The sequence below is a fragment of the Corvus moneduloides genome, chromosome Z, assembly GCF_009650955.1.
Source record: "Corvus moneduloides isolate bCorMon1 chromosome Z, bCorMon1.pri, whole genome shotgun sequence".
In the NCBI taxonomy this organism is placed as follows: domain Eukaryota; kingdom Metazoa; phylum Chordata; class Aves; order Passeriformes; family Corvidae; genus Corvus; species Corvus moneduloides.
Genome location: NC_045511.1, coordinates 13,583,010 through 13,596,076, shown reverse-complemented (window position 1 = coordinate 13,596,076; position 13,067 = coordinate 13,583,010). Strand labels below are relative to the sequence as shown.

General features: G+C 38.9%; 1 protein-coding gene across 6 annotated transcripts in view; it reads left to right on the top strand.

The window, feature by feature from the left end:
• RAI14 (retinoic acid induced 14) overlaps positions 1-11,459 on the top strand; it is an 87,051-nt gene extending 75,592 nt beyond the window's left edge. For 3 of the 6 annotated variants that reach the window (XM_032096075.1, XM_032096076.1, XM_032096080.1), the window contains 10 exons: positions 849-1,027; positions 1,672-1,700; positions 2,662-2,748; positions 3,433-3,519; positions 4,213-4,273; positions 4,594-4,712; positions 5,222-6,733; positions 7,497-7,646; positions 9,128-9,193; positions 9,444-11,459. In XM_032096075.1, coding sequence (XP_031951966.1) covers positions 849-1,027; positions 1,672-1,700; positions 2,662-2,748; positions 3,433-3,519; positions 4,213-4,273; positions 4,594-4,712; positions 5,222-6,733; positions 7,497-7,646; positions 9,128-9,193; positions 9,444-9,521 — 2,368 coding nt within the window. In that variant the 3' untranslated portion in view covers positions 9,522-11,459. The remainder of the gene's footprint in view (positions 1-848; positions 1,028-1,671; positions 1,701-2,661; positions 2,749-3,432; positions 3,520-4,212; positions 4,274-4,593; positions 4,713-5,221; positions 6,734-7,496; positions 7,647-9,127; positions 9,194-9,443) is intronic. The other 3 variants (XM_032096079.1, XM_032096082.1, XM_032096081.1) reach the window with 3 other exon arrangements.
• The last annotated feature ends 1,608 nt before the right edge of the window (positions 11,460-13,067 follow it).

Genomic DNA, 13,067 nt, shown 5'->3' with positions numbered 1-13,067 from the left:
AGTATTGTCTTAATATTTAGCAAGTATTATCACTGTAGTAACTTTTCAGCTTCGTATCTGCACTGAGGAATGTGTTTGGCAGTAAACTTGGTCAAACTATTAGACATGTTTTCATGCCGAGAAAGGAGAACTATGCCGAAGAAGGAAGGCAGTATTAGAGCATGCTTGAAAGGTGAGGTTTTCTATGTGTTTGTAATTATTCTGTATGTCTCTTACGATCCCTTCAAATAATTAAGAATAGCAGACACAACCTGTTAGGAAAAGATTCCTTCTGTATGCTGTCCTTAATCTAGGAGCTGTCTCTGTGCAGCTGCCCTGTGCTTGAATGGGAATTGTTTGTGCTCTCACAAACTTCTTTCTTTCTTTTTTTTTTTAAGCTGACAGCAGCACAAGTCATCTCTTGGACTCACTGAAGATCTTTTAGATTTGTTTGTCTTTTTGATTGAAATCTGTTTGTCTGTTTTGTCTCAAACACAGCATGTGAAGGAGAGCAGCAATGAAAAAAAGACTTTCATGTTGTGCCACTGCTGCAGTTGGAGTGTAGCAGTGAGGTTTGTTAGTCTGACTCTATCCTGCAGCCATTTCTATCTATGGCTCTCCTCTCAGCCTCAGGAAGTCATTTTTAGAAATGTTTGCAGACGTGTGTTTGCAGCTGCAGTGTATGAGGAAGAAGAGGAGGGGCTGGCAGGTGTTTGTAAGGAGAAGCAGCAGTTACATTTATGTACCAATACACATGTTGATGGAATCTTGGGCTTCATTATACGATAACAGTCACACTGTTTATTTCCTGAAAAAATGAGTTGCTGAAGACTTGCTGTTTGTGTTTTGGTTTTTTTCCTCTTGTTCAGAACTGCTTTGATGATGGCTTGTGAAGCCAGTAACCTTAACATGGTGGAAGCTCTCCTTAGGAGAGGTGCAGATGTCAGTTTAGTAGATGTCTTTGGACAGAATGCCCTGCATTACGCCAAGCTCTCCGAGAATACAGGGATCCAGAATCTCCTGTCGTCAAAGATATCGCAGGATGTGGGTATGTGAGAGAGGCTGACCTGCAGTTTGTCGTTTCTTGAACAGGCTACATGTATGTTTAGCACTGAACAAATTTCCTTCAAAGTGTAGCATGAAATGTTGCAAAAGCCATTTTCAAGATCATCTGGGTGAGACTTCCCAAAAACTCTTTGCCATAGATGGTAATATTTAGCATGGGATAAAGCCCTGAGCAGGCCAAAAAGAGATGTTTTGGAGAAATAAAAAATAAGTTGATGCATCAGCATTGTGAAGTTTTGCATACAATTTGGAATGGCTTCTCTTTTATACATAGAACCCCTCAGTAGAAGGGTTGGAGAAGGAACTGAAGCAGGCAGAGGGTTTTATGGTCAAACTATAATGGATTTCTAAAGCTTAATGTGTAAGAATGATGCAAGACTATAATAGAGTAAGAATTGTCATGAATCTTCAGATTTTTTTCTGAAAATGAAACCAGACAGTATCAGAGAGGATGTGATTGAAATGGAATTTGCAAATTATTTTTATCAGGTTCAGACAGGAATTCAAAAACCAAACCCTTTATCTATGGTATGGGAAGTAGAGTGGAGAGGTGGGTTGAGAATGGCAAATAGCTTTTCCTTTAATAACTTTTATTTCTTTTCTACTCTCTTCTTTTCTGCTCCGCAGATGCAAAGTCTCCAACAAAAGCAAAGCAGGTATTTGTCCTTTTGATTTTGAAAATACTGTGCCTCTCTAGACTTGCAACATAAGAAAAAACAGTAACTGGAAGCACCAGTAAATGTCACTGTGAGATGGGTTGCTGCGACTACTATGTAATGTAAAAGGGTTTTGTCGCTTAGTTAAGAAATGTGTTTCAGGAAAATTACTTTTAGACTTGGTTTCTCTGTGTAACAGCAGCCAACACCCTTGGTGAGGGAAGGAAGGGAGGGCGAGTGTGTATGTGCATGTGTGCTGGGACGGTTCCCGCTTTCTTCATGCGTAGTGCAGGAGCTCGGCTGTTGGACACCCTGTCTCTTTAAACTGCAAAAAAGAGGATCTAGAAAAATTCTCTCTTTTTAAGAAACAAAATTGAAGGTTATCCCTGGTTGCTGGAGACCCCTTCCTGTGAGAATCCCAGCAGAATTAGGCAATTAAATTAGTTTCTTACATTTTTAGTTAGTGTCATATCTTGGGAGTGCAAGTAGACCTTGTAGACCTGCTGGTGGCTGGGAAGTAGACAAGGGTGCAAATCAATGGATCATTCCGTCTCTGAGTAAAGAGGGGGGTTTTTCAGGGGGCTCAGGCAAAAGCTGGTGGAGAGGAAAGGTGGTAGCTGTGAAGAATGGCATGACTGGGCTGTGTGTGAATGGAAGTGTTTTGAGGTCACTGGTGCTAAACCCATTGTCAGCTTCTGCTTTTTCACTAAATCTTGTTTGTTGTCACTGAAGCATGGATTACAAGGGAGCAGATTCTTATTGCCAGGCATGTTTAATATCTTTGTGTTAGTAGAGATGTGGCCTTTACATAGGGGAAAAAAGGCACTGCATGAGCTGCTAAAGTTGATATTAATGTGGGGGTTTATTTATTTATTTATTTATTTATTTTTATAAAACAACTTGCTCGGACTTTACTAACCAAACTAACAAACCTACCTTTTCTGGCTGGTGAAACTTTCAGCATGATCAAGGCTCTAAATTAAGTTCAGAAAGAAGTGGAACTCCAAAAAAACGCAAAGCCCCACCTCCTCCTATCAGTCCTATTCAGGTAAAGAAAAGACCGATTTTGAGATGCTTTTAGGGGATGTAAAACATTTTGAATATTATTAGAATTATGTGGGCAGGATTTTCTCTGTCATGGTTATTTTATATACCTGTCTTACCATGAATGCTTTTCCTGACATTAGGATGACACAATGAAAGCACATGTTGGTTAGGTTAACTAAGCAAAATTGCTTAAAATACAGCATGGCCTAAGATACAACTGTACCAATTTTACTGTGCAATTGCTTCTTCCAACTAAAGTTGAATCCTTTTTGCTGTTTTCAATAAGAAAATAGTTCTGTATATTTTAGTTATACATATATATGGATACATATTATTGTGAGCCTATATGCATATCAAAATAAAATACTTAAACTGCATTTTGATACTATATAAATCTATTTAATAGTTATGTTTAATCTTAAACCAGAATGTTACCGGTGTAACAGGTACACTCCTTATGTAATACTGATTCAGAAGGGCACTAAATAATTAGGTCTGTTCTCTGAAAATAATCTAGAGTTGTGACTTATGTTAGTGCAGGTGAAAGTACTGTTTAATGCATCTGTGTCCATATATATATGTGTGTATATCTATCTATATGTATATATATACACGGGCATATATTAGAGAGGTAGCTGTATGTGCATGTAGGTATACATACCTATTTATATAAATTTTTTTACAGGGTAATGATTTGTCCTCTCCACACTCATCAACTTCAACTCCCATGACTGGAAAAGGACAAGCTTTCTTTGCTGATCAAGTGTGCAAGGTATCAGTGTTCCATTCTTATGAACTTAGGGAAGGAAAGTGCAGGATCTGTTTTGTTTGATATTCTATTTTGATGGCTGCAGAGTCTCCTGTGACTTAATTAGCTGAATTTTAGGAGCAAAAATGAATCCAAATCTATTTCAATGCAATTCATAAAACAAGTGTAAAGATTGCTTCAATGTGTAACAAATATGTGCGTATAAATAGTCATAGATGAGTCAGTGTTTAGGAGTATGGTTATGAAAGTATTAATGCTCCAAGAGATCAGTTTCTAATACCAGGAAAGTGCATGGAATTGGGCAGTGCAAAAACAGACCCTTTTACCAAAAAGCATCAGTGAAAGGGTTGAGTGTGTCCTGTCTGATCTTTGTCTTATGTTGCTGAAGATTTTTTAAAATACATGTCAATATATTGCTAATACTTATCACAGGGTCTGCAATCTTCCAAACTACTTACAAGATAGTTGGCTATATTTCATTAGTATTTGATGGGAATTGGGCAATGGAATTTGAATGGCTGTAGCGGCCTTTGAAATACTGAACACATGCTACAATTAAACAAGATCTCAGAAATAAAAGAGATCCACTTGAACAGCCTTTTTCCGACATATTTTCTATACTGTCTATATCTCTTTTTGATGAACTGTCCAGGTTTACGTCTGCTTTCTGTGAAAATGTTTTTTTTGATGTCTTAGCAGGAAGAATTCAGCTCCTTGCACAGGGACAGTAAAGACAGACTGAGTGACAGCACAACAGGTATGCAATTAATCCTTATTTCATTAGGTCTTTTAGGTGACATGAAATGCTGAAAACCTCTGTACCTTTCCACTTAGAATATGAGACACACTAAGTATTGAGAGTGGTATTTTGTAATTCCACAAGCAGCTCCCCACCAAAACATCCCACTTCTACTGCATGAACTTAACACATTCTTGGGGAGTTTATAGGAACAGTTTGCTTGCTCACTGTGTTTAATGGTAATGGGAACAAACTGTTTAATTTGAAATGTTAGAATAACTAACTAGCTAGAACTTCAGCTTTATGAAAACTTTTGAATCTATTTTTTTTCTCCAAAGGTGCTGATAGTTTATTGGATGTGAGTTCTGAAGGTGACCAACAAGATCTACTTCTGTTGATGCAAGCAAAAATTGCCTCTCTGACATTGCACAATAAGGAGCTGCAGGACAAATTACAGGTGGCATATTTTTGTGCTGTTCTGGTGCTCTCTTAATCTGCTAGGCAGAACAAAGAGCTGCTTACTGTTTTAAAGAGTTGTGCTGTGAAGATCCTTTAACGAGCTTGTTGGTAAGATCATGGAAACACTCTGCCCCAAAGGATTAAGTCAGTGTTTTGATCTTTTCTCTTTTCCCATAAATTACTTAATAACTTTGTTTATTATGATAACTGCATTCTAAAAGATGTTGCTAACAGTTGTGCTAGCAGAATTTTAATTTACATAGCTTTGATTATTAGCTTATGGAGCTCAGCCCAGACTTTCAGAGGAGCTTGGCACTTGCTGCCTTCTCTCACTGTAGATGGCTAAATGGGAGCAGCTGAGCTTTGAATTTTTCTAAAACTTTCTTCCATGGTTTTTTAATCATCTCTCTCTGTAGGATGTGGCAATACTTCCTTGCTTACTCTATTCTAAAAAAGTAGAATCATGTACTTGTTTTTATTGTGCAATCTTTGGTTCTTTTTGGACAGGAAAGAACACCTAAAGAAGGGGATTCAACTGTAGAATCTTATTCAACCCAAACACAGTTTGAGCAAACAGCAGAGAGACAAAATGAGTTCTTAGTTCAGGAGCTGAAGCCTACATTAAATGCCACTCAAATCCAAGAAAAGTTGACAAGCCCCAGAGAAATAAAAATTAAATACCTCCAGGAAGACTTAAAGGATGTGCAGAGAAAATTAGAGAATTCTGAAGCCAAAAGAAAGCATGTGGAAACTCAGGTTCAGTCTAGAGTCCCAGAAACAGATCATTTAAATAGCCCAGACATTTCAGAAAATGGTTCTGATCTTAATCTGAAGCTCCAAGAAACTCAAAACAGGTATGAGGAAGCTGTGAAAGAGGTTTTGAATGTACAAAGGCAAAAGAAGCCAGGTCTTGTTTCCTCTGAAAGTGAAGAAACCAGTTCTGATCTGAGTATGTTGAAGGTTACATATGGAGAAGTTGAAGCACTCAAGGAAGAATTGAAGAAAGCATTGGAGGAAAGTGAAAGACAAAAAGAAAAAGTGAGAGAGCTACAGAAAAAGTTTGAAGACAGAGAGCAGAATGTGGCAAGCAAATTGTCTGTGGAAGAGTGTGAGGAAATGAAGAATTCATATTGTTCAGTTATTGAAAACATTAATCAAGAAAAAGCATTGCTGATTGAGAGGTACAAGGAAGGGCAAGAGGAAATTAAAAGGCTACAGGACAAGCTGACAAATCAGATGCATTTGGAATCTAGTGCTGAAGCTGGAGAAAGGAAAGGTGTGATGCACAGAAGAATAGATGAGCTCAACAAGCAGCTTAGTGAATTGTCTCAGTTGTACAAAGAAGCACAGACAGAGCTTGAAGACTACAGGAAGAAAAAAACTCTAGATGATATAGCTTCGGACTACATTCCTAGAGAAGAACATGAGAAACTGATGGAAGTAACAAATTCTTTGAAATACAAAGCAGAAAATGAGTTATCAGAAATGAAATCCCAGTACACAAAAGTATTAGATGAAGCAGAAGAACTCAAGCAACTGCTAGACACTCAGAAACAAAACTCTTTGCCAATTACTGAGCACCGTCAGGTAATCAATGCACTCAGAAATACTATAAAGGAGATGGAAGAAGAAATAAATGAGCTGAAACGACTGCTTAGCAACAAGGATAGTGAATTAAGAAACTTGGAAAAGGCGTTACTGGAAGAAAAAGCTGCAATTAATGAAGCAATGGTACCCAAGGCCACGTATGAAAAGCTCCAGTCCTCCCTAGAGGGTGAAGTTAGTGCTTTGTCATCCAAACTGAAGGATGTAATCCGAGAGAAGGAAAATATATCTTTAGATGCCATGAAACTGAGAAATGAAATTTTGCACTTGAAAGAAGCAAAGGAAGGTATGCATAATCTGCTTGAAGCAAAGGAACGGGAGGTGACTGATCTTCAGCACAAGTACCATCAAGTTCAAGAAGCTCTTATTGAAATGAAAAACTCATCAAAACTAGAAGAAGATAAAGACAAAAAGGTCAGTGACTCACTACAGTGGAGGGGTAGCGTGAGTTCAGAGTGCGAAGTGTGTTGGCTGGTGCATGAGTGACCTAATAGACAATGTTGATTCAAGTAACTTCTGAGTGCATTTGCCCCTCTGAAAATCCAGGTATTGAAGTCAGAGAAATTTTCAGTATGTTTGGCTTTGCAGTTGGTTTCCCTCCCTGTGGAGATACATGATCTTTCAATTTACCTCTTTTAAATTATGTTTAGGTTGGGTTCACATTGTTCAGGCAGCTGAAGTCAAAGAAGTGAGATTTACAGCAGGAAGAGATTGCAGAGGGGACAAGAAAATGAAATATCAGGAAGGAGCAAAAATTCACTGCTGTGATATTACTACATTATCTCAACCATAGCATGATTTGACTGATTTTTCCCATGCAGCTACCATATCTGTCACTACAAATCTCGTTATAGAGAGCTATGCATTTTGGTAGCTGGGAATAGTGGCCTGTGTTTGGTTCAGCAACAGAATTTGTAAAGTCAGTAGATGCAGTCCTTCTTGTTAAATATTTCTGATGTTCAGAACAAGGAGTGCAGTTTGAATAGACTGGACTAGGATGGGAAAGAGAAAAGCACTGTAACTCCTCGCTTACATGACATCTGTCCATAGAGTTTATTTACAATTTGGTTTTCCCCACTTCTTAAATTTAAGTCACAAATAACTCAAAGGTAAGACACACAGGAATACAGTATGCATTGCATGTTTTAATGAAAACCTGTTTTTTTTGCCTCCCTAGATGAATGAAATGTCCAAGGAAATCAGCAAATTAAAAGAAGCATTGAATAGCCTTTCTCAGCTCTCCTACTCAACCAGTGCCCCCAAAAGACAAAGCCAGCAGCTGGAGGTGTTACAGCAACAAGTGAAGCAGTTGCAAAACCAACTGACTGTAAGTGTGGTAATTTGTAAACTTAACATTAGTCCCAGTTCTCCAAAAAAACACGTGCTATTCTTCAATCTGCCTTATTTAGAACAGAGTACTGTCAGTGAGTACATGGAAAAGAATTTTCATTCAAAATGTCAATAATTTCTGTTTCTCTGAAACATGTAGGAATTTGCTAGTCATGAATAGCACTTTAGAAAGAGCCTAACTAAAGAAAGATGGTTTTCCACATATTTTTCTCAGACCAATAGAGAAACAGATTTCTTCTAGTAGAATGGAGTGACCAAACTTGCTGCTCAGACCTTAGTTTGTGGAAAAGTATGATTGGTGTGCAGGGGATTTTCAGTAACATTCATCAGCTGGAGCCGTTTTGGGTTTTTAAGCTTTTTGGAAGAAAGCATGAGGTTTCAAGTCAAGCAAATGCATCTGTTCATGTGGAGAATAGTTTATTCTTTGAAATTCTGAATGCCTTACAGATTTTTTTTTTTTTAATTGTATTGTTTGTGCATGAAAGTTCCAGTCTTCCAAGCTGGGTTAAGCCATAATTGATATTTCCTAGAGCTTGCCTGCCCAAAGGAGCACTTTGATTCACTGTTGAGGATGAAAAGAATTGGCCACTGGAGGCCTTTGTTGAGGGCTCTGGAGTGCCTCTAAAAGGAGAATTCCCAGACTGACATGCTAAGTGGTGTCTGCTTCCTACCTTTCCCAGCAGAAAGAAAGAGGGCTCAGTATGCCAGAAAAGTTGTCTTGCAGCTGAGAGATATATCAGGCAGAGCATCCTGTCAGTGTGAAGGCCCAGACCTTCTTATTCCAGTCCTTCATGTCTGAAAGGATCCTTCATCTTCCACTGATTAAGGACCAGCGAAGTAGTGTAAAGTGCAAAGGTGTGCAGCACATTAGGAAAGCAGGTAGAATTTAAAACAGGACAGAAACATTCTTTCCTTCTTCTAGGTTAGCTTTCATAACAGCTTCATGTTTCTTTGGAAAGATGGCTTCTGAGTTGTGGCAGTCTGTGATGATTGAAAAGGAGGCTGGCTTTCATTAAGTCAGGGTCTTACAGAGTAAGACCCATGTAAGCACTTCCTCTCCCCTGGGAAGGCATCAGCTCTGGCAGAGGGGTCACTGCCTTCAGGGAAGAGCTGAGTGGCAGCTGAGAGTTATTTGTCAGAGTATTGTTGGCTTTCCTCAATTCTGGTTGCTGATAAGCTTGGAAATAGAGTATGTGCTTGTTCCACACCTTTGCAGCTCAGCACTTCTTAAAACTGGTCATCGCACCAGCTCTTTTTACTGGGGTAGGTAGAACTACAGCATTTTCCTGGACATGCTTCCAAGCAAATTTAGAGTGCCTGGTGACACAACAGTGTCTGAGCTAGTTTTCAGTGCATTACATAAGACTATGTACTATTTCCCCAGTCTGAATCTAGTTGGAGAGTTCTCAGTTCAATAGTTCTGACTGCTCTGTGCCTTTCTACTTAACTGTTTTCTAGGAAACAAAGAAACAACACCAGGAAATTGTCTCAGTTTACAGGATGCACCTTCTCTATGCTGTGCAGGTATGGTTTCATGTTGCCAGTCACTCAGTATTTTAACTGAAGATATTTCATCTGCAGATTGAGTAAGAATTTTGCATGTTTTAACTAAGACATCCCTCCTGCAAGGTATGACAGTTCAAGAACAAATTTAACACTGCTTCCACTTGGGAAATTGGTCTAATTACTGTACATGAAAAATAGTTTATCAATATTCTTAAAGACTAGAGCTGCATGAATTAAATCATCTTTTTTTCTCTCACCCTTTGTCTAGGGTCAAATGGATGAAGATGTCCAGAAAGTGCTTAAACAAATTTTATCAATGTGTAAAAGCCAGTCACAAAAAAAGTGAACAAAAAAGCCAAGGAAAACTCCCTATTTTTATTAATCCTGTTATGGTTGTTTATCTAGATTTGCCTTAACATAAGATTTTAAATTGGCAATTTGCTGCTTTTGTGTTATTGTGCTCTTTGTGAGGGGGATATATTTGTCTGTCTGTACGACTTCCATGTGCACTTCCATGTGCAGTAGCTAAACACATGCCTGCTTTTCATACCCAAAATGCAAGTTTGTTCTTCAGACTTTTTACATAGGCCACTCCATGTCATGTTTACCCTGTGAGTACTTTTCCAGCTTCCTCCAACAGCAGCAGGTTTTCCTGGAGGAAAGCACTGGTGTTGCCTGGGTAAAGGTGAAATTCTCTGTGAGGTCTTCTGTACTGATTATAAGCTGCATCTCGTTACTGAGTATGTTTGATGCTGTAGCACTCAGATTGCTGATATTTTGCCATATGCAGTCTTTGGCAGAGCAGAAGTGAGCCTTGCAGCAGCAAGCAGGACTAGATATTTATGCTAAGCTGGAAAGTCAAACAGCTACACTTCCTAGTGTAATATTATTTAAGATGAATACACTAAAACGTAGCTGCGCCAATTCAGCCAATGCACTGAGTACACAAAAACCATACCATACTTCCTAGTTTCCTTAACTACCTGGTAGTGGAATGAAACTATTTCAAAAGGTAAAAGCATTAGTTTACTGAAGTTACAGACCTGTCTCTATAAACAGCCCTTTATGATAGGTTTAGCTGTCTATGCAAGTGTTGGCCATGAAGCTCAGGAACAAAACCAGGACATATACTTTAGACAAGGGATTCTAGTGAACACAGGATGTTTACAGTGAATGTCAATGCCTCATACTTCCTAACCTCACTTTTGTAAAGATCTTCTCTTCAGTATATTTTTACTGGCCCTCTAATGAACTTTTTTGTAACTAAACCATTTTTTCTACATAATATTTGCATTAAGCTTATTAACAAATATTTTTAGGTAATTGTGTCTTAGGGAGTTTCTTTTTATACCCCCAAGTATTCAGTAATAGTGAAGCATAGTGAAGTGTTTTTGGTTTGTAAGAGATTTGTATGGAATAATAGACCTGTCTGTCAGTGTGGTCCAGAGCAGTGAAGTGTAAAATTGAGCCTGCTGTTTGAAAAAAAATTGAGAAATGATCGGTAGAAAACAGCGGGAGATGTCAAAAAGTTCTGTATGTTGTTTCTAGAGGCTAGGAGCACCAGTAAAGCCTTTATCAGCACTTCTACATTTAAAGTCAAATAAAAATGCCTGATGTGGGATAGAATGAAACTATGGAAAAATGTTTTAAGCACACACTGCACTTGAGGGTACAACCATTTTAACAAGCTTGCGGCTTCAATATGGTATTGTGTTCTTTTTATTCTATGGGGATATGTCTCTATTAATAGAGAAATCTTTCAGAGCTATATAATCTATGAAGTTTATATGGAGTCATAATATGACAAGAGTCAGCAGTGTCTCAGGCTGACTGGACTCATAGTGCACTTATATCAGATAATTCCTAACTCTGGCAAAACTAAATGGATTTTAAAAACAAGAAGAAAGAAAACACCTTTGCATCAGTTAGACCTTGGTGTTACTTTTCTTAAGCGGTTTAACTAATGCCGTCTAATTTTGAACAGTATTTTGTAGTTAGACAGCTTTGAAAATGCTCCAAAGAAATGTGAAAAAAATTTTGCTGCATCACTTCAGAAAGAACAAGATTTTAAGCATGCTAATGCTGCAAGTATAAAACTTGATGAACCATTTTGTAGGTTGCCTGATGGATTTAGTCTTCTACTTTGGTTTGGTTTGTATATTTATTACAATTATCTTTGTGGAATATTGGAAATTATATACTACAGCATAACAAGTTTCTTTATATGTAATTTACAAGAAGTTTCCTTATGCAGCAAATAAACTATTTCCAATTTTTTTTTTCATTTTTGTCTTCATTTACTTTTTGTATTGAGGGAGATCTCACTACACTGTTCTAATGTAGTACATATGTGTTCTATAATGTCTGTTTACATAGATGCCACCAGAACTGGGTTTTCCTCCTTGAAGTTGCAACTTCATTATTAACTATCTTGATCTGTTTTATGGAATAAATCCAGTCCAAACCCCATGCAGTGAGTTTTGCAGATGATGCCTTCTGTCTCACTGATAAGTTAGGCACCACTTCTCACGTGGACATCCTGCTCTAGAGGTAATACAGGTTTCCTATTTGCTGCTGGATGTATTCTAGCTAAGTTTAAAGTATTTTAGAGCTGTAGCACAGATCAGTGATGTCCCACAATTGTTCAAAATTGTGGTTCTCTGTCACTTAGCACTTCACACACAGAACTACAGTGGGAACATATGGAAGGGTATATGCATATGAATATATGGATATGTCTGCTTTTTCAACTCAGTTACACAGTCAGCCCCATTGCCTTTTCTCTTCTCTTCTCTTCTCAGTTTTATTGGAGAAACTGTTTTGTCAGTAACTGATTTGCTAGTATCTTCTTGCTTGAAGGAATTGCACCTCTTGTGATTACATCCCAGGGCTCTTTAGCCTCTTGTAGCAAATTTCTGTAAGCTAGCCAGCACCAGGTTTCCTTTGAAGATGGACAAACTGACATGCAGAATCTGGGCCTGTGGGGTACATCTACCTAAGCTGCTACTCTGAAACCTCCAGACCTGTCTCTGGCCTCCTGCATGATCAGTCAAGACAGCATGGGCAGCATTTTTATAGTGAATTCCTTTCCCTCTCCCCACTCAATGTTTGAGTACTGGAAATGAGCTCTTGTCAAACTTGCTTACTGCCGTTTACACACAACAGAGATAATTTGGTCAGAGAACTTGAGCACACTGGCTCTTTTCACCCACCCTGTGCCCTGTCACAGTAAGGAATAATGACAAAGGATGGTAGCTGGCTTCAAGTGGAATTTGGGAGGAGACAACATCCTAGATCTGCATTAAGATTACCTTTTCTGTACCATCTTTTTTTTTTTTTTTGTCCCCTCTCTTGCTGTGTAAACTAAGGGCAAGTTCCTGTAAGCAGGTGTTACCCTGGTTATTTATCATCTGGCTCTCACAGCACCTGTCTCTTGCCAGCCTGAGTCAACATGAGAAGATGGTGGAAGGTGAAAACCCAGAAGATTTCAGCAGCAATCAGAGAAGAACTTTTTGCAGTGTGCCATCTCTTCTTGATGGACAGATCCTTTGGCTGCAGCAGCACATAGGGGCAGATAGCCAACACCTGAGCTCAGGGGTCGTTATCTTCTGAGATGAGTCGAGGTTCCTGGGCATGTTGCACACTAAATGTCCTGCTGGAGCCCCGTGGGTAGAGGCACAGGTAGGCAGCCAATCTTCCCCCATGCTGGCTGAGCAGGTGTCCTCAGCTGATGTTATGAAGCCGCTTTATTTTTTATTTTTTATTCCTTAACCGTCCACTCAATGCCCGAGGACTCTGTGCCTTTAGGATGGACCCGGGGGGTGGGGCTGGAGCCAGGACCCGAGGGGGCGTTGAACGGTTCGGCCCAAGGGCTCCAGGGGCTCTGCAGGGC